Source organism: Felis catus, chromosome A2, assembly GCF_018350175.1.
Source record: "Felis catus isolate Fca126 chromosome A2, F.catus_Fca126_mat1.0, whole genome shotgun sequence".
Classification (NCBI taxonomy): domain Eukaryota; kingdom Metazoa; phylum Chordata; class Mammalia; order Carnivora; family Felidae; genus Felis; species Felis catus.
In genome coordinates this window covers 14644708-14665098 of record NC_058369.1, presented here as the reverse complement: position 1 = coordinate 14665098, position 20391 = coordinate 14644708, and the positions used below count along the sequence as shown (strand labels likewise).

The following is a 20391-nucleotide window of genomic DNA, read 5'->3' as shown; positions in this document are numbered from 1 at the left end:
TGCATAGCTTCAAAAGACACAGAGATGAATCAAGGGACTAGAGAGGCACCTGGGGAGAGGGCTTTGGACTCCCCACAGAGTCAACAGTTGGTCACAACCTCAGCTTGGTTTTCCTCCTCTCACCCCACAGCCCCCCAAGGCTCAGACATGCCATGATGAGCCCCCTCTCAGGTGCTCATAAAGGCACCCTGCTAGGTACAGTGTAGACCAGGATCTGGATTCTCTGCTTCCGCTTAAGGGGGGGCAGGGGGATACAAGGTTATAGCCTCTTAAGGTTCACATGCTAAATAAAAGCCTCCCATTGGAGGCCAAATTCTTAATTCACTAAAGCACACATTGCTGAAGAACCAAAAACATCTAGGTCCCTTCTTCACTGAATGGGGCTGGGTTTCCCTTTGGGAAAACTCCCTCTGCCCTAAGACAGCTCTGTGGGGCGGCAAGAATGAACCGGGATGCTGGATACTTCAGGATCCGAGGTGGGCAACATGTCTTCTAGGGCCTGAGGCCTGAAATCTCCAGAGATGATGACCCTCCCACCTTATGCCTGGGCACAGGCCCATGAAAGGCAGCCCTTGCCTCTGCGGGACTCCAGGCCCACTGGACAGACATGTCACTTTAGGTGCCAAAGCCACTTCGTATGGGGTGGGGACCCCAAATGGCCTCCCAAAGGCAGTTTTTAAGTTTCACTTGCTCTGAGCTGGCCGCTCGCGCACTAGTATCCTCCGGGCTCTAACCCACACTCCTCTGGTCTCCTTTGGCATCTTGTCGCATCGATTTTTCCTTCTTCTGTAGGTGTCTCCGCCATGCAAGTTTTGGCCCCTAAAGCTTTCAACCCTCCGCCCCCACTGTTCTCTGAGAGACATTGAAATTACAAACAACTTTGAGGTTTCATGTACAGGGCTGCTGAACTTTTGTACAGGGCAACAGCTGTTGCCCTGACAACGGTCGTGGTCGCCACAACTTCTAGTACTTCCTCTTACTGGGGCCAAGTGGCAGGTTTCCTTAATCGGGGAGCTTCCAAAGGGGTTCTTCACATCCCGCATCACTCATTTCCATTCCCTGCCGTCCTCTTTGGGGTCCTCCAATCCAGTCACACCAGACAGGGTGACTGTGTTTCCTCTCCAGCGGCAATGAGAAGATGGGCCTTGGCCTGAAGGGTTTCCAGAGGGACTGAGGACCCTTGAGGAGCCTGCGTCTCGAATCTGTCCTCAGAGAAAAACGGGCTCCAGCAGGTCCTGTGACTTCGGAGAAGTGATTCGTGTCCAGTCCGTTCCTTTTCTCTCACACGATGAGCCTTCTCTGACGCTGTGAGGTCTGGTGGTTTGAAACAAAAGACCTGTGGACATCCACTCTTACTTGGGGTGGGTACACCTCAGAGCGGACCCTCAGGAAGCATCCTTCAGTAGCTCAGTGACCGCGTGCTAGGGTTTTGAAGGCCCAGACCGGAGTAGATGGAGAGAGTGAATCAACGGGCGATCACTCGTCAGCCAGACCTTGAAAAGAGAATTGATTTCTGCAGCCGAGAAAATCACTCACTTCAAACCCTCCAGCCACCATCACCACACACAACTGCACCCCGCGTGGAAAGCTCTAGAGGGAAGCGCCGGGAGGCCAGGAGCCCTAGTGCCCATCTACGGGCCGAGACTGAGGGGACCATTAGGGGACTGGGTGTTAGGGCTTCTGGAGATGAATGGTGAATGTTGGCGAGGATCTGAGAATCATAGGGATTTCTGAGAAAGGAAGGGGTGGCCTGAAGAGTGGGGTACTCTGAGGAGGGCGGGGGGTGTCTGGGACACGGGGGCCACTGAGGAAGAGTGGGGACCGTTGAGGAGTGGAGGCTCTTCAGGAGGAATGGGGGCTCTGAGGAGGGGTGGGGGCTCTGGTGGGGAGTAGAGGGCGTGAGGAGGTAGCGGGGATGGTCTCTGAGGAGACTTGAGGGTCTCTTGAGGAAAAATGCTGGAGTTCTCTGAGGGAGGTGCGGGGGCTCTGAGGAGACATGAGGGGCCCCAAGAAAGATTAAGGTCTCTAAGCAGGAGTCGTTCTGAGCAGGTGAGGGAGGTGGACATGGCGGGGCGGGGAGCCTCTGAAGCAGAGCGAAGCAGTGGTCGCCCTTCCTCGGCCGGGAGGAGAGTGAGGACGGGAAGAGCCGTTGCCTCGGCAACTCCCCACCGAGTCCCGGGCCGTTGCAAGGGGCAGTTAGGGGCGTGTCTGTGGGCGGTGCGCGGCGGCCTGGCTGGCGGCGGTTGGCTGGCGGCGGCGGTGAGGGGTGGGGCTTGGGCGCGCGCGCGCCCGGTGCGCGCGGGTGGCGGTGGTTGGCTGCGGCGCTTTTGTGAGCGGGCCCGCTCCTCCTCGGCGCCTCCCCGGTCCCGCCGCCCATGGACTCCCCGCCGCGCCCGCAGCGCCCCGCGCCGCCTCTCCCGGCCCTGCGCCGCCCGCCGCCCGGGCCCCCACCAGGCCCCGACACAGGCGAGGTCCTGCAGCAGATCATGGCCATCACCGACCAGAGCCTGGAGGAGGCGCAGGCCAGGTGCTGCGCGGGCGCGACGGGGGCCTGGGCCGCCCAAAGTCGCGGGAGTGAAGGGGGCGGGCCGCGGGGCCAGGGCCAAGTTGACAGGGGGCCTGAGGAGTGAGGACGGTGCACAGTGAGAGCTTGGGGTGCATCTCTGGGCGGGGAGCTGGGAGGGGAGATGTGGGGGCTCAGGGAGGACTGAAAGCGGGGTGGGGGGGTGGTTCTGAGGCCGAAGGGATTTATGAGGTTAAAATGCGACGGACTGAAAGGCTTACGGGGTTAAGCAGCAGGTGATGGGTTTTAGGAGCTTGTCCTGGGGCGAGAGGGATGGGTTTAAGGGGGGTCTGTGGATGGGGAGGTATATGGTGAAAAGCAGTTTGGGGGTTTATGGAATGTAAAGGGTTAAGAGGGGAGCTGGGGGGGTGTAAGGGCCGAGAGGTGGACAGCTAAATGGATGCATTCGTGGGGTTTACGAGGTGGGAAGTTGTGAAGGCAGATAACGGAGAGTGGGTTGTGGGCAGTGGGACTCAGGTTGCAAGTGATGGGGGTGACCTGGTGCGGGAACCATCCGGAAAAAAAAGGATGGTGGGGGAGCCGGGGGGAGGGATGGCGGTCCCCCGTTTTATGAAAGCAGCAAAGTTTTATTAGACACTTAACCATGTGTGGGACCCCCAGCTGGGTGCTGACGTAGCCCTTGCTCTCAAGCTCATAGTTTGAGGAAGAGAAAGTGAGTAGCAAACACCAAGTCCACCTCGTGAGAGGAAGTCTAAGAAAAGCGACGGCATCCTGTGCGAAGTCAGGTGTAGAGGACACAGCACTTTCAGAGGGCTCCAGGTGAGAAAGAGCTGGAAGGAAACGCAGCCAGAGACTGAAAGTCCTGGGTTCAGTTCGGAGAGGGGTTGGAACCAGATCGCACGCGGCCTACACGTCTCAGGAAGGAGTTTGGGTTTTCTTTCAGTTGCAGTGGGAAAAATCACAGCGGGTTTAAGACCACCTGCCCTACTTCCCTCCGCCCACCGCTTGTCAGCCAGTGAGGAGTGGTAGCATCTGCTTCACAAGGCAGCCCGTTGTGTTTGGGGCCTTCTCGAGTTGTTAGAAAATAGGAAAGGACTGAAGTCCTTTTGGAGGATGAGGCCTCGCTGAATGGGGCCTGTTCTTTGGGGTGAAGGGTGGTCCCTGAGGATGGGGCCAGGGTCTGGTGGTATGGACTGTGTATACAGTCAGTAGAGCCGCGTAGTGAGGAGGGGTTATGCCAAAGCCAAGTGAGCAGCAGCCACGGGAAGGAGGAGGCGAAGAAAAGGTGGATATGGCATGCATTGTTCGTGAGACTTTGTCTCCTTTGCTTCTTGTGGATCGTCCACGCTCTGCAGGTTCATAGCCTCTATCTGGAAAGTTAAGAGTGTTCTCCCCCCACCTCCCTATGTTCATTCTACTTTGGGGGGCGTTGTGCTAGGTGCTGGCGAAACCAAGATGGCTAAGACCCTCTCTGCCCCATCAGAGCTCATTGAGAAGTAGGGGGTGTGGGAGACTAATTATAAATCATTGTCGTAATGGGTGTGCACTGAATAGAGGTGATCCCCGACACCTGGAAAAAAAAGAGCTGGGCCAGGAGAGGGTGCCCTTGTGTGATCCCCTGTCTGCTAGGCTAGTCTGAGGGCAGAGGCTTTGTCATATTTTCCTGTGTATTCCCAGGACTGTGCACAATGAGCATATAGTAAAGTTTGTGGCACTTAAGATTCTGGAAAGCTCAGGAGGGGGAAATGGGCTCTTCACACCCAAGGAACCACAGAGGCAGCGCTTTGGGTGTTTGTGGAGCTCCCTGAGTTCCTTCTCTTCTAGGTAGGGAGCTGCTTAAGGAGTGAACTCTGCTCAGGTGTGGCCTTCCTCAAGCATCTGTCACCCTATCACAGCCCCATGGCTGCTGGGTTTTTTTTTTTTTTTTCTTATAGCAATCCAGACTTCCCCTAGATAGGCTTTAGAATGGCGTGCAATCAGCCGCCTCTCCCTTGCTATTCTTTTTTTTTTTCTTTTAAGTTTATTTATTTTGAGAGGGAGTGCAAGTGAGAGAGGGGCAGAGAGAGAGGGAGACAGAATCCCAAGCAGGCTCTGCACTCTCAGCACTCATGAAACTCAGCGCTCATGAAACCATGAGGTCATGACCTGAACCCAAACCAAGAGTCTGACACTTAACCAACTGAGTGACCCAGGCACCCCTCTTCCTTGGTATCCTTTTTTTTTTTTAATTTTTAAATGCTTTTTAAATTTATAGATTTGTTTTTGAGAGAGAGAGAGACAGACGTGAGTGGGGGAGGAGCAGAGAAAGAGAGGGAGACACAGAATCTGAAGGAGGCTCCAGGCTCTGAGCGGTCAGCACAGAGCCGGACACAGGGCTTGAAGCCATGAACTGGGAGATTATGACCTGAGCTGAAGTCAGATGCTTTACTGACTGAGCCACCCAGGCACCCCATTCCTTGTTAATCTTGAAGGCAGCTTTTTTTTTTTTCTTTTAAGACTAGCAAATTGAATAGTGAGGCATTATACATGCAAGGCAACTTGATTGTTGCATAAGTGGTTCCTGGTTTCTTTTTGAGGTAAAAAGGCCCCTGGGGCTTTTCTTTTGAGACTTGGTAGCTTCTGATCTGCCCCCGTTTCTTTGGATGTAGCCTTTACCTGAACTCACCCAAGTCATTTAAAAGTCACTCAACTCCAGACACAGTCTTCAGTCCGCTAGTGCAACGTTAGTTCTACTCTGGAGCAAACAACTTGGGTGGGTCTTTTCCTCATAGTAAACTCTGCAGCCTGGTAGATGACCAACTCAAGAGGGGAAACAGATCTTGTCTGTCCTGATCAGGCAACTGGGTGAGGCTTTTGCAAGTCTTTCTGACCCTGCCCTCTCTCAGTACCCCTGCTGACCCCTTCATAGGCCCTGGAGTCAGTTTAGCTCAACTGTCTAGCAAGAAAGAATTTTTCATCTCAGATGTGCAGCCCTTTCAAACTATTTGGTCACCACAAATGTGTTTTGTTTTTGTTTTAATTTTTTTTTAACATTTATTCATTTTTGAGAGAGACCGAGTGTGAGCAGGGGAGGGGCAAAGAGAGGGAGACACAGAATCCGAAGCAGGCTCCAGGCTCCGAGCGTCAGCCCAGAGCCCGACGCGGGGCTCGAACTCACGGACCGCGAGATCGTGACCTAAGCTGAAATCAGATGCTTAATCGACTGAGCCACGCAGGTGCCCCACAGGTGTGTTTAAAGAGGGAAAGCAGGGGCGCCTGGGTGGCTCAGTCGGTTGAGCATCCGACTTCAGCTCAGGTCACGATCTCGCGGTCCGTGAGTTCGAGCCCCGCGTCAGGCTCTGGGCTGATGGCTCGGAGCCTGGAGCCTGCTTCCGATTCTGTGTCTGCCTCTCTCTCTGCCCCTCCCCCGTTCATGCTCTGTCTCTCTCTGTCTCAAAAATAAATAAATGTTAAAAAAAAAAAAAAAGAGGGAAAGCACACCTACTCTCTTTAAACCTTCATTATTCAAAGGCAGCTGCAAGTGCTTGTGCGTTGTTCATTGTGTCATTGTAGCTGAATAGTCTTAGAATAGTGAACTGTGTATTGTTCTTCCTCTGGGCTACACGGATAGTGGAGTGTGGGGACTTTGGAATATACTGTCTTAGTTTAGATTCAGCCTGAGTCAACTGGGTACTTTCTACTACGTGAGGGATAACCAGTCTTCTCAAATGATCTTCTGACCTTCAGCTATATTCTAAGCTCTTCCTCGAGAAGGGGCAGTTCTGCATTTTCTGATTTGGAACTGTTTACTGATGATGTCCTCATTTCTTTCTTGTTAAGATTTTGTTTTTATTTTAAAAATTTTTTTAAGTTTATTCATCTTTGAGAGAGACAGAGCGTGAACAGGGGAGGGGCAGAGAGAGAGAGGGAGACACGGAATCCGAAGCAGGATCCCTAGCAGACTGAGCTGTCAGCACAGAGCCCAACGCCGGGCTTGAAGTCACGAGTCGTGAGATCATGACCCGAGCCGAAGTTGGACGCTTAAGTGACTGAGCCACCCAGGCGCCCCTTAAGATTTTATTTTTAAGTAATCTCTATACCCACCATGGGACTTGAACTCACAACTCTGAGATCAAGAGTCACATGCTGTACCGACTGAGCCAGCCAGGTGCCCCTTTTTTTGTATGAAACCAGTAAGGTAGAAAATTTTATCTCATTTGCCAAGGTTTGTCTGAGTATTTTGTCTTTTTTTTTTTTTTTTAAGTTTATTTATTTATTTTGAGAAAGAGAGCATGAGCAGGGAGAGGGGCAGAGAGAGAGAGAGAATCCCAAGCAGACTCTGCACTGTCAGCACGGAGCCCGAAATGAGGCTCTCTCCCACGAACTGTGGGATCATGACCTGAGCGGAAATTGAGTCAGACGCTTAACCTACTGAGCCACCCAGGCACTCTGACTATTTTGCTCTATCATGCATAGCCTTGTTTTTTTATAATAATAAATTTTACAACATTTTACAGTTTCTACATAGGCTATTTCATTTGCTTCTATGACTACCTTTATGAGGAGTTTATGAGGGTTATTATGAGGGCTCTTTTGTCAAGACTGTCAGGCTCCAAAATTCTTCCCTCCTCCCAGGGTCTTTAGCCAGTGTTTGAGTCATAAAAATCTGTTGCAAGCTCTGGGCCCTCTCCCACTCCCCACCCCCACCGGTTTGTTCAGGTACCATACCCTCGGGGATCCTCAGGACTCAGAGCCAGGAAGCTGCCTCTTATCAAAGGCTGATCGACTCGTTTTTTATCTAGTAGTGAGATTTCTAAGAAATTAGTATGAAAACTCTAGAGCTGAGGGGTTAATTTTGGAAACCTGATGGAGAAAGGAAGCAGAATGGTCACAGTGTCATCTGGAGATTCATTCTCCAGGAGCACCTGGGTGGCTCAGACAGTTAAGCATCCAACTCTTGATTTCAGCTCTCAGGTCATGATCTCACAGTTCATGGGTTCGAGCCCCGCATCAGGCTCTGTGCTGACAGTGCAGAACCTGCTTGGGATTCTCTCTCTCTCCCTCTCTTGTTCCTCCCCCACTTGTGCTCTCTCTCTCTCTCTCAAAGTAAATTAAAAAAAAAAAAATGTTACTGGAAATTCATGCTCCATACCTGATGTTCTGGGAGAGGCAGCTGAAGAGGACTGGCCTTCAAGTCGTTCTGCGTGAATTGTGTTATGTGTTGCTGGATTGGCGGGTTTGGCTGCAGTGGTCACTTCTTGACCCTTTGCTTGTAGGTGTACGCTGACTCCCCAGATAGCTGTACCAGTCAATGTGGTAGTCACTCACTATGTGTCTTTTATTTTTATTTTTTATTAAAAAACTTTTTTTAATGTTTATTTATTTTTGAGAGAGAGCGACGGGGACAGAGTGCGAGCAGGCGAGGGGCAGAGAGAGAGAGAAAGAGACAGACACAGAGTCTGAAGCAGGCTCCAGGCTCTGAGCTGTCAGCCCAGAGCCCTACACGGGGCTCGACCCCACAAACCGTGAGATCATGACCTGAGTCAAAGTGGGATGCTCAGACGCTCAACCGACTGAGCCACCCAGGCGCCCCTCTATGTGTCTTTTTATATTAAAATGAATTAAAATTAAATAAAATTAAACAGTCTCTCAGTCGCACTAGCTACATTTCAAGTGCTCAGTAGCTACATGTAACGAGTGGCTACCATATTAGGACAGAGAGAAAACATTTCCAAAATTGCAGAAAATACTGAATAGTGGTGTTTTAGAGCAGTTCTTCCCAGGCTGGACATGGAGAAAATTTCTGTGGGAATCTTATTGCAATGGAAGTTCTAATGTAGCAGGTCCCAATGGAGCCCAAGAGTCCACATTTCTAACAAGCTCCCAAGGGTGCCAGTGCATTGGATCCCAAAGCACACTTGGAGAGGTCAGGCTCTCAAGAGTGGAGATAATAGTGTCCCATTTATTCCTATTTTCATGAATCAGTTTACATAATAGTTGGTTAATCTGACAAATGAATTTATTTTGGAGCTTAAGTTGTGTTGGTGGGCATAATGGATTTTAAATTAATCACAAGGGTCACATATTAGCATTGTTTTGCCTACTTAATATGGAAAGAACATTCAAAGTGAACAAATAAAATTCAGGAAATAGTTGATTTTTTTTTCTTCTTAATGAAAATCTTGGCTTGGGGCCATAACACCCTGTTGTTTCAGGGTCTGTTTCCATTTCAACCTAAGGAAATCAGGTTGTGGAAGTTCCAGGGTTGTTTCTGTATTTCCTTTATAGTGTCTATAAAACCACAGCCCAGGGGTGCCTGGGTGGTTCAGTTGGTTAAGTGTCCAACTTCGGCTCAGGTCACGATCTCACGGTTTGTGAGTTTGAGCCCTGCATTGGGCTCTGTGCTGACAGCTCAGAGCTTGGAGCCTGCTTCAGATCCTGTGTCCCCCAATCTCCCTCTCTGTCCCTCTCCTGCTCACTCTCTGTCTCTCTCTCAAAAATAAACATTAAAAAAATTAAAAACAAAAAACCACAGCCCAGATTTGTGTTTGTAGAACTTGAGTGTAATAGCAAGTGACTGCTGGGGGATGGGAATAGGTTCTTAGGGCAAAAACCCTTTATATATAGTGAATAAAGATATGATGGAGAATGGTCACTGTTGTATTTGTTTAGAAGCAGGCAATTTGGTATATGGGGTGATGTATTTGAAACTATAAAGATCACATTTAGAAGTTGGCTTTTAGGCAACATAACAGGTACTACTCCAATTAAAGACCTTCACAATTTTTCTTAGGAAGAGATTTCTCTGAATTTTTTCTTTTTTAAAGTTTATTTTGAGACAGAATGGGTGGGGGAGGGGCGGAGAAAGATGAGGGACAGAGAATCCCTAGCAGACTCTCTGCTGTCAGCACAGAGCCCAGTGTGAGGCTCAAACTCAAACCATGAGATCATGACCTGAGCTGAAGTTGGACGCTTAACCGACCGAGCCACCCAGGCACCCCTCTCTGAATTTTTTCTTTTATTTAGTTTCTATTTTTTTAATGTTTATTTATTTTTGAGAAAGAGAGAGAGAGAGAGACAGAGACAGCGCACCATCGGAGGAGGGGCAGAGAGAGAGGGAGACACAGAATCTGAAGCAGGCTCCAGGCTCTGATCTATCAGCACAGAACTCCATACGGGGCTCGAACTCACTAACCATGAGATTGTGACGTGAGCTGAAGTCATATGCTTACTGACTGAGCCACCAGGCGCCCCATCGTTTTTTGTTTTTTTTTTTTAATATTTATTTATTTTTTGAGACACAGGGCAAGTGGGGGAGGGGCAGAAAGAGAGGGAGAGACAGACAGAGACAGAGACAGGGCGAGTCGGGAGAGGAAGAAAGAGAGGGAGACACAGAATCTGAAGCAGGCTCCAGGCTCTGAGCTGTCAGCAGGAAGCCTGACACAGGGCTCAAACCCACAAACCATGAGATCATGACCTGAACCGAAGTCAGGTGCTTAACCAACTAAGCCATCCAGGTGCCCTGAATTTTTTAATTTGACTTTTACATATACGACATGCTAGATATTTTCTACTAGTAGAAATTTGTACGACTTTCTTAATTCCTCCAGTATTTCTGCAGATTGACATTGCCTATAATATGGACTAAATTTTAGTTGTTAAATAAAAAAAGATGATCTATGGGGCGCCTCGGTGGCTCAGTTGGTTAGGCGTCCAACTTCAGCTCAGGTCACGACCTCGCGGTCCGTGGGTTCAAGCCCCGCGTCCGGCTCTGGGCTGATGGCTCAGAGCCTGGAGCCTGCTTCCGATTCTGTGTCTCTCTCTTTTCTCTGCCCCTCCCCCATGCATGCTCTGTTTCTGTCTCAAAAATAAAAAAAATGTTAAAAAAAAAGATCTAATTTTGACTATCTTTAGAACTTACACAAGTGGCAAAGCATAAACTGTCAACTGAATGGTGTGCCCCTTTTCTAAAGATCTATGTCCCTGTATTTAGTATTCTAGTTCTGGAATGCATGTCAGTGAGCATTTGGTTTTCAGCATGCCTGTTCAAAGCATGTGGGGAGTCAGAGGAGGAATTTATGGTTTGGAATTTCCCAAAGCTAGATAGTATTAGCCAGATGGGATCTACTTGTCCAAACCTGGGAAGTAGAACTTCAGAGTTGAAGTTTTTCTTTTCATCAATCTTAAGAAGGTTCATTAGATCCCACCCACTTAGTGACAGCACTCTCTTCTTAGCCTGCTTGTAGGTTTTAGCTTTGCTCTTAGGATTAACATGCTTAGCTTGGCTTGGTCTAGTGCCAAAGGAAAGTCTTGCTGTCTTTGGAGTACTTTCCCTAAGAGTTGAATTTTGTTGGTTTTAAAACAATTTCCTAAAAGCTATCTAAAATCTAAGGTCACAGCAAAATCCCTTTTGAAGCGGTTTTATTAAGTAAAGCAACATGCAGAATATTTTAGAAAAGTTTCACAGGGGCACCCGGGTGGATCAGTTGGTTAAGTGTCTAATTTTGGCTGGGGTCATGATCTCATGGTTCATGAGTTCAAGCCCTGTGTCAGGCTCTGGGCTGACACCTCAGAGCCTGGAGCCTACTTGAGATTCTGTGTCTCCCTCTCTCTCTGCCTCTCCCCCACTCATGTTCTCTCTCTCTCTCTCTCTCTCTCTCTCTCTCTCTCTCTCTCTCTCTCTGTCTCTCTCTCTCTCCCCCTCAAAAATAAATAAAGGTTAAAATTTTTAAATAATAAATAAAGGGAATGGAGCAGGGGAGGAGTAAGGAATCCAGGATGGGACAGGCCACCCATCAGAGTCTTGCGCATAAAAGAGGAGTAGGACTTCCCCAAGTACAGAGGAGGGAGAGGGTCAAAGAGAAGCTGGTGAAGAGCCTTGAATGCCTTGCTAAGGGGCTAGAATTGATTAAAGCAGGGAGTGAGAAGTCATACCACCTTTTTGAGCAGGGGAGAGACCAGAAGTTGTGGTTTTGAGTAAGAAATTTAGCAGTAGTATTGACTGTAACCAGTCCAGGGACAAATTAAGAAATAAGGACATTATAATGAGCTTTTCACAGACTTAAATTTATTCATTTTAAAGGTCATTCCTTTATTCAAGTTCTGCAGCTTGTTTTCTTGTGTCATGTGAAAGAATCCCCCCCCCCTTTTTTTAGTGCCCAAACTAGCTCCTGATCCAAGGTTTCATTTTGCTAAATTACTGTAATAATTTCCATGGTTGACCTTGGATATCCATATATAATCTCAACCCCGACTCATCTAACCATTTTTGGCTTTTTGCTTTTGTGTTTGCTTTTAGAGTGACCTTTACCAGTGATTGATGGCTTCCGTTAATGGATTGATTTTTCCCAATTTCACTGTTACAGAGAACCTTATTTTGAAATGCTGGCCTCTGAGTCCTGGGCTGCTGTTCCTTCCTGGAACTTGGGACCCTCTGTGAATTTCTAGGCTTTCCATCGAAGTTCTATTACTTAAGAATTCATGTCTTCTAATTAAAAAAAAAAAATTTAATGTTTATTTTTGAGAGAGAGAGCATGTGAGCGGGAGAGTGACAGAGAGAGAGGAAGACACAGAATCCGAAGCGGGCTTCAGGCTCTGAGCTGTCAGCACAGAGCCCTATGTGGGGCTCGAACTCACAAACTATGAGATCATGACTTGAGCCGAAGTTGGATGCTGAACCAACTGAGCCACCCATGTACCCCATCATGTCTTCTAATTTTTGTTCTGTACCTAGGTCTGTCTCTGGGAGGTACATAATATTGTTGACTGTTTTTGTCAGCTGAACAAATCTTTCTAGAAATGAGAATAATTAAGGAGATCCTATTCCATCTTTGGTTAAGGCATTAGAATCATTATTGCTCTCAGGGAAGATTTTTCAAGAAGTATCCTGTTCTATGAAGAAGAATATATCTCAGTATATCTTTAAATCTCAGTAAATCTTTAAATTCCCTGGTAATTTAAAATGATACCTTGTTAAGGAAAGTAGATTGTTCCATAATTTGGAAAAGTAAAGTAAGTTCCAGCTAAAATTAGGAGCTATAATATACTGGTAGTAGAAGCCAGAATGTGGCTTATGTTCTTTTCATTTCCATGTTCCTTTCTCCTGATATAGTGACCAGCATATAGTTGTTCCAAAGTAAAAGTCCTATAAATATTGAATAAATGAGGTTAGGGAGGATAAACCTCTGTGCTTTCATTTTCTGGAGTGATTCTTATATGACTCAGTTTTGCTATAGATTTCTTAGCATTGGTTTTAAAAGGATATTCACAGTGTTGCTTTGTTTTAATTTAGTTTAGAAAGAGCCTCAAAAGTATCTTTACTTATTTTTTTTTAACATTTATTCATTTTTTTTGAGAGAGAGAGAGAGAGAGAGAGAGAGAGAGAGAGAGAGAGAGAGAAACAGGGTGGGGGAAGGGCAGAGAGAGAGGGAGGCACAGAATCTGAAGCAGGGTCCAGGCTGTCAGCACAGAGCCTGATGCAGGGCTTGATCCCACAAACCATGAGATCATGACCTGAGTCAAAGTCAGATGCTTAACTGACTGAGCCACCCAGGCGCCCCCCTAGTGGTATTTTTTAAAGAATTTTTGAAGTTTATTTATTTATTTTGAGAGAGACTTCTCTCTCTCAAAGAGAGAGAGTCAAAGAGGAGCAGAGAGAGAGAGAGGGAGATAGAGAGTCTCAAGCAGGCTCTGTGCTGTCAGCACAGACCCCAATGCGAGGCTTGAACTCATGAACCGTGAGATCATGACCTGAGCTGAAGTCAGATGCTTAACCAACTGAGCCACCCAGGTGCCTCCCTCTTTTTTTTAAAGAATTTTTTAAAAGTAAGCCTAGCGGTTTGAAACAACATAACATTTGCGATCTCAGTTTCCATGGGTCAGGAATCTGGGCACGGCTGAGCTGGGACCTCTGCTCAGGGTCTCCCAAGGCTATAGTCAAGATGCTGGCTGGGCTGTGGTCCTATGTGGAGCTTAGGGTTCTCTTCCATCTTGTGGGATTGTTGGCAGAATTCAGTTCCTTGCAGTTATGGGACTGAGGTTCCTGTTCTCTTGCTAGCTGACAGCCGGGGCTACCTGTAGTCCTGCCACCAGCTCTCACCACATGGCAGCTGGCTTCAGGGCCCACAGGTGATGCTGTCTAGTCCGCTTAGATGGAGCTGTAGATAATGTAACATAAGCATGGGAAAGACTGTCTCATCATCTTTGCCACTTTGCAAGTCACAGGTTCTGCCCGAACAAGGAAAGAGGATTATACTCATTGGGAGTCACCTTCAGAATGTCCATCACATAAGTTCATCCCCTTTGGTAATGCTGTGAATGTGCTGGACTGTCCCCACTTTTTTTACATCGTCATTGATGGTTTGCTGTCAGCTGCTTGATCACCTCTAGGCCAAGATCATGCCCAAAGCTTAGACATTTGTTTACTTTTCATAATAAACCACAAAAACTCCTGTGAAATTACTTTGTGTGCATTATAAGGTACTTTAGGGGTGCCTGCCTGGGTGGCTCAGTCAGTTGAGCCGTCCGACTTTGGCTCAGGTCGTGATCTTGTGGTTCATGAGTTCAAGCCCCACGTTGGGGGTACACCTCAGAGCCTGGAGCCTGCTTCAGATTCTGTGTGTCTCTTTCTCTGCCCCTGCCCCGCCCCCTCAAAAATAAACATTAAAAAAAATTCTTTTGAAGTTACTTTATACCTGTATCTGCAATACGATGTTTTATTAAGCAGAAAACTGAGCTGGGGATAAACATTCCTGAAGTTCCCTTTAGGAAGCAGAACGGCTGACTTCATTTTCTTTCCTCGCATTTTTAGAATTACATTTACAGAAGATAACAAGCTCTAGCTGGAATCCATTTCATTAATGGTACTACTGCTTCCATAGAAGGAAAACATTCCAGGCTGAATATCCTGTGTGATCAGTTACCGTGCACTGCATAAGAAAGACTAATATTTGGGTTTAGATTTGCAGAAGATCAAATCTCAACCCCCACAAACATTTTCGTATTTGAGGTTCGGAGACGGGGACCTGATTCCTGCACCCCAACTCTAGCCTTTTGAAATGCATCTCACGGGGAGGGGGGGTGCATGGTGAATTTAGAAGGCACCTAGAAACAAGGAGGCTCCTGTAGACTGACGATGTAGGGAGCTGTGGCAGATGTCTGGCCTTCCTCGTAGCGTTCATCATATTTGACTTCAGTCATGAAGTTACCAATTTTCAGGTACACTATCCAGCCTTGGCAGTGTCTTTTAATAATGGGTACTTAGATGATAGCATTACGAGATTTAAAGTCACAATAACAGCAAATGTTAAAATAGATGGCACGGTACTTCCTCAGAGTTCGCAGAAGTTTTGACACACGGACACACCATTACAATTACAATTATGCTCACTCTCTTGTGTTATCACGTTCTCCCTCTAGACTGGCTGTTTGGTGTCTAAGCATGTGCAAGTGTCTCCTGTCTTTAACAACAAAGAACAACCACCAAAAACGTCCCTTGACTATCCCCCGCATCTTGATTTGTAGCTGGGATTTGTTTTATTTTTTTATTATTGTTTTTAACGTTTTATCCATTTATGAGACAGAGAGAGACGGAGCATGAGCAGGGGAGGGGCAGAGAGAGAGAGGGAGACACAGAAGCCAAAGCAGGCTCCGGGCTCCGAGCTGTCAGCACAGAGCCCGACGCGGGGCTTGAACTCACAGACCGTGAGATCATGACCTGAGCCCAAGTCGGACGCTCAACCGACTGAGCCACCCAGGCGCCCCAGGGATTTGTTTTAATTAGTCAAGGTAAGATGACAGACATAGAGACAACTTTGAAAGAAGTTTATTACTTACAGTTCCCCAGGGGAGGAGGCAGGGCCATACTGGGAAGCACCCAAGTCCTTCCGGAGAAAGAAGGAGTGCAGGGAAAGCATGGCTCAGAATCTTTAGTGTGATTTCCAAGGGAAGGAATGGGCAAACCAGGGCAGGTGAGTTTGAGCAAGTTTAAGATTGGGCAGTGTAAATACTTATGGCAGGCTCTGGGCGATAGCAGCGGTCGCTAATTGTTAGCTGGCCATCTGGAAATTTAGGGCAGGAGGAGTGTTGGCCGGTGCTGAGAGGTAGATAAAGAAGGTGGTTACGCATATGGGCTTAGGATTTGGATTTGCAGGAAAGGCGTGCTCTCAGGCAAGCTGTTTGGTATATCTGGAATTAGCTAGTGCTGGGAGGGACAGTTTCTCCCGGCCCCAGGGTGTCAAAGCATCATAAAATACAGAAGAAAAACAAAACATACTGCACACCTTTTCTTTAAATACCTCCTGTGTTTCTTTACTCTCTTTTATTTGAGGTTGCTGCTTCTACTTCCTCTTCTCCACCCATTCTCTCCCAACCTTCTCCCTCTGCTGAGTCATCAATGACCTCCTTGTGGCTAAATCCAAGGTCTCTTCTGGATTCTTCTATTGCTTTGCCTCTAAGTATTTCTCACAGATTGCTCTTTTCTCCTGGAAACTGTTTTTCTTGGTTCCTCCTCACTGGCAATTCGGTCCCCGTCTTTTCTGCAGGCTTTTCTCTGCTTGACTTCTAGAAGTCAACGGGCCTGGGTCTGGGGCATGGACTCCTTTCTCTCTACCCCTTATGATGCTTTCCTCAAATCTTGTGGCTTAAGGTGCCACCTCTATGCCCAGGACTCCCCATCTTTATATTGCTTATCTCCAACCTTGAGGCCATGTCCATGTGCCTGGCTGCCTATCTGATACCTCCTCTTGGGTAGCTCCTAGCAATCTCAAGTGTAACCTGATCAAAGCACAGCTCTGCTTTCCAGACCCTTCTTCCCTAAACCTGCTGTCTTCCAGTCTCCCCTGTGGCAGTTAATGGTGTCTCCTTTCATGCAAAAACTAGTAGTAGTCATCCTTGGATCTCCTCTTTCCCCCAATCCCACACCAGTTTATCAGGAGGTCCTGTTGATTTCATTGCTGTAGTCAGAGACCTGCCTATTTTTTTTAAAGTAGTCTCCATGCCCAACATGGGGCTCGAACTCAGGACGCCGAGATCGAGTTGCATGCTTCACTGACTGAGCCAGCCAGGCAGCCCAGATCTATCTGCTTTTTATGTCTAGTACCATAACTAACCTAAGCCAGCAGTATTTCTGGACTATTCCAGCTGTAGTAGCCTTCAGACTAGCATTCCACCCCTTGCCTTCCATTCTGGTCTCAGAGCAGCCGCGGGGATCTTTTAAAAATGCAGTTCACTTGAAGATAGGCAATAGATCGATGGAATAGAGTTGAAAATGCAGAAATAAACCCATATATATATATATATATATATATGGCCAATTGATTTTCTACAAGGGTGCTAAGACCGTTGAGTGGGGAAGGAATGGTATCTTCAACAAATGGTCTGGAAAAGTGGATCTGCACATGGAAAAGAATTAATTTGATGGGGTCAGTCATAAGCATCTGACTTCGGATCGGGCCGTGATTTCATGGTTTGTGGGTTTGAGCCCCCTACTGGGGTCTGCTCTGACAGCTCCAAGTCTGCCTCAGATTCTCTGTCTCCCTCTCTCTCAGCTCCTCTCTCTCTCCCAAAAGTAAACAAACAAACAAAATAGGAATGCATTTGAACCCTTACCTAACACCGTATACAAAAATGAAACGGATCAAATACCTAAGTGTAAGAGCTAACCCTGTAAAACTCTTAGAAGAAAACATAGGCATAAATCTTCATAACCTTGAATTAAGTAACGGTTTTTTTTAGATATGCCTAAAGCACAAGCAACAAAAGAATAGATAAATTGGATTTCACTAAATGAAAAACTTTTGTGCTTCAAACGACACTGTCAAGAAAGTAAAAAGACAACTCACAGAATGGGAGAAAAAACTTGCAAATCATATATTAAGAGTCTAGTATCCAGAAAATATAAAGAACTCTTACAACTCAACAATAAAAAAGACATCACCCAATTAAAGAATGAGCAAAGAATTCGAATAGACATTTCCCCAAAAAAGAATGGCCGATGAAAACCTGAAAAGATGCTCGATGTCATTAGTCTTTAGAGAAATATAAATCAAAACATTCCAAAAAAATATAATGAGATACTGCCTCACACCCACTGGTGTGGCTATAGTAAAAAAGACAATAATGAGTTTGGGTGAGGTTGCGGAGAAATTAGAATCTTAATTGCTGATGAGAATGGAAAATGGTGCAGCCACTTTATAAAATTTTGGCATTGCGGCGCCTGAGTAGATCTGTTGGTTAAGTGTTCGGCTTTTTTTTTTTTTTTTTTTTTTAACATTTGTTTATTTTTGAGAGAGAACACGCGAGAGTGGGGGGAGCAGAGAGAAAGGGGGACAGAGGATCCAAAGTGGGCTCTGTGCTGACAGCAGGAGCCTGACATGGGCCTTGAACTGTGAGATCATGACCTGAGCTGAAGTCAGATGCTTAACCGCCTGAGCCACCCAGGCACCCCTAAGTGTCCAACTCTTGATTTTGGCTCATGGTTCGTGATTGAGCCCTGCATCAGGCCCTGCACTTGACAGCATAGAGTCTGCTTGAGATTCTCTTTCTCCCCTTCTCTCTGGCCCTCCCCTGCTCTCTCTCTCAAAAATAAATAAATGGGGGCGCCTGGGTGGCGCAGTCGGTTAAGCGTCCGACTTCAGCCAGGTCACGATCTCGCGGTCCGTGAGTTCGAGCCCTGCGTCAGGCTCTGGGCTGATGGCTCAGAGCCTGGAGCCTGTTTCCGATTCTGTGTCTCCCTCTCTCTCTGCCCCTCCCCCGTTCATGCTCTGTCTCTCTCTGTCCCAAAAATAAATAAACGTTGAAAAAAAAAATAAAAAAAATAAAAATAAAAATAAACATTAAAAAAAAAGTTTGACATTTCTTCAAAAGGTTAAACAGTTACCATATGACTCAGCAATTCTCCCTAGACACACGCTCACATAAAAACTTACCTGTGAATGTTCATAGCATAATTATTCATAATAGCCAAAAGTGGAAACAACCCAAGAGTGCATCAATTGATAAATGGACAAACAAAAGTTATTCATACAATGGAATATTATTTGGCCTTAAAAAGGGATGAAGCAGTGATACACAAAAACTTGGAAGAACCATGAAAACATGCTATGGGAAAGGCACATAAGGTCCCATACTCTGTGATTCCATTTATATGAAATGTCCAGGAGACATTTGTCCAGAGACATACCTATAGAGACCAAAAGATTGGTGGTTGCTGGGTGGGAGGAGAGGAGAACGGGGAATGACTGCTAATGGGAACAGGATTTCTTCAGCGGGGTGGTGACAGTGTTGTGGAAATAGACAGTGGTGATGATTAAACATTGTGAATTTCCAAAAAGCCACTGAATCGTATTTATTTTTTTAAATGTTTGTTTGTTTTTGAGAGAGACAGAGACTGAGTGTGAGCTGGGGAGGGGCAGAGAGAGGAGGAGACACAGAATCCGAAGCAGGCTCCAGGCTCCGAGCTGTCAGCACAGAGCCCGACGCGGGGCTCGAACTCACGAACAGTGAGATCATGACCTGAGCTGAAGTCGGACGCCTAACTGACTGAGCCACTCAGGCACCCCAAAACTTTTTTTTAGTGTTTATTTTTGAAAGGGGAGAGAGAGAGGGAGACAAAGAATCCGAAGCAAGCTCCAGGCTCTGAGCTGTCAGCATAGAGCCCGATGCAGGGCTTCAACTCACAAGCTGTGAGATCATGATCTGAGCTGAAGTCGGGCCGCCTTCCTTCTGGAGGCCACAGGGGAAGAGTCCATTTCCTTGCCTTTTCCAGCTTGTTGAAGCCACCTGCATTTCTTGGCTTGTAGTTTTCTTCCTCTGTCTTCGGAGCCAACCGCATAGTGTCTCTGACTCCGTGTCACTCGGGGCGCCTGGGTGGCTCCGTGTCACTGTATGTCTCTCTGAACACAGCTAGAAGAGGTTGTCCACTTCTAAGGACTTGTATGATTAGATTGGGCCCATCTGGGTAATCCAGGCTAATCTCCCCATCTCAAGGTCCTTAACCTTAGTCACAGCCACAGAGTTCTTTTTCCAGTGTAACATATTCTGAGGATTAGCAGCACATGGACATCTTTGGGAGCCATTCTTCTGCCAACCACCATTCCCATCACCAGGAACAAAAGCCAGAGTTGTTCCCCTGACTGACAAGGCTCTTCTAGGTGACTCCCCCTTGCCTAACTTCACCTCCTGGCTCTCTCCCTCACCCCTTACTCCACAGCATCCTGGTCTCTTAAAAAGCCAAGCGTGTTCTCACTTAGCCTTTGCACTGGCTGGTTCCTCGATCCAAATGATTACTCTCTTCAGCCTCTCGTTTCCTGCCTGACTTATTGTCATTCTGATCTCAGCATTGAGGTCACATCAGAGACATTCGAACTCCAGTAAGCCTTCTCCCCATCACTCTAGTCTGTTGCCACAATGCACCTGCCGTGGCTCGTGGTTATCTCGTTTGTGTGTGCGTTTGGTGTCTCTCACTCCCTCCCTCTTAACTGCCACGCGGGTAGGAACCTCATCTGTCTGTGTCTGTGACACTGGAATGGTGTATGGCACATAGAGGCTGCTCAGTAAACACCTACTAAGTTAACATCTCAGGACGTTGGGGTAGGATGGCTGGCATTTCTGCTTATGCATCAAAGTGCCAGGACAGGGCAATAGTGTGAACACAGCTTTGAAATCACTGGATCTTGAAAGTTCGTAGGGTTGGTTTTTTTTTTTTTTTTTTTTATGTTTATTTTGAGAGAGAGAGAGAGCACAGCAGGGGAGAGGGGCAGAGAGATAGGGAGAGACAGAGAATCCCAAGCAGGCTCTGTGCACCACACTGAGCCTGACATGGGGCTCGATCCCATAACAGTGAGATCATGACCTGAGCCAAAATCAAGAGTCGGATGCTTAACCTACCG

At 47.1% G+C, this 20391-nt stretch overlaps 1 protein-coding gene across 3 annotated transcripts in view; it reads left to right on the top strand.

Annotated features, from left to right (window-relative positions):
• Positions 1–1557: 1557 nt before the first annotated feature.
• PBX4 (PBX homeobox 4) overlaps positions 1558–20391 on the top strand; it is a 44255-nt gene continuing 25421 nt past the window's right edge. The window contains exons 1-2 of one of the 3 annotated variants that reach the window (XM_023247888.2): positions 2393–2527; positions 3215–3343. Coding sequence is in view for 1 of the 3 variants with exons in the window: in XM_003982174.5 (XP_003982223.5) it covers positions 2376–2527 (152 nt within the window). In the remaining 2 variants the exon portion in view is untranslated. Of the gene's footprint in view, positions 1694–2291; positions 2528–3214; positions 3344–20391 lie in introns of those variants that run through there. The other 2 variants (XM_045048935.1, XM_003982174.5) reach the window with 2 other exon arrangements.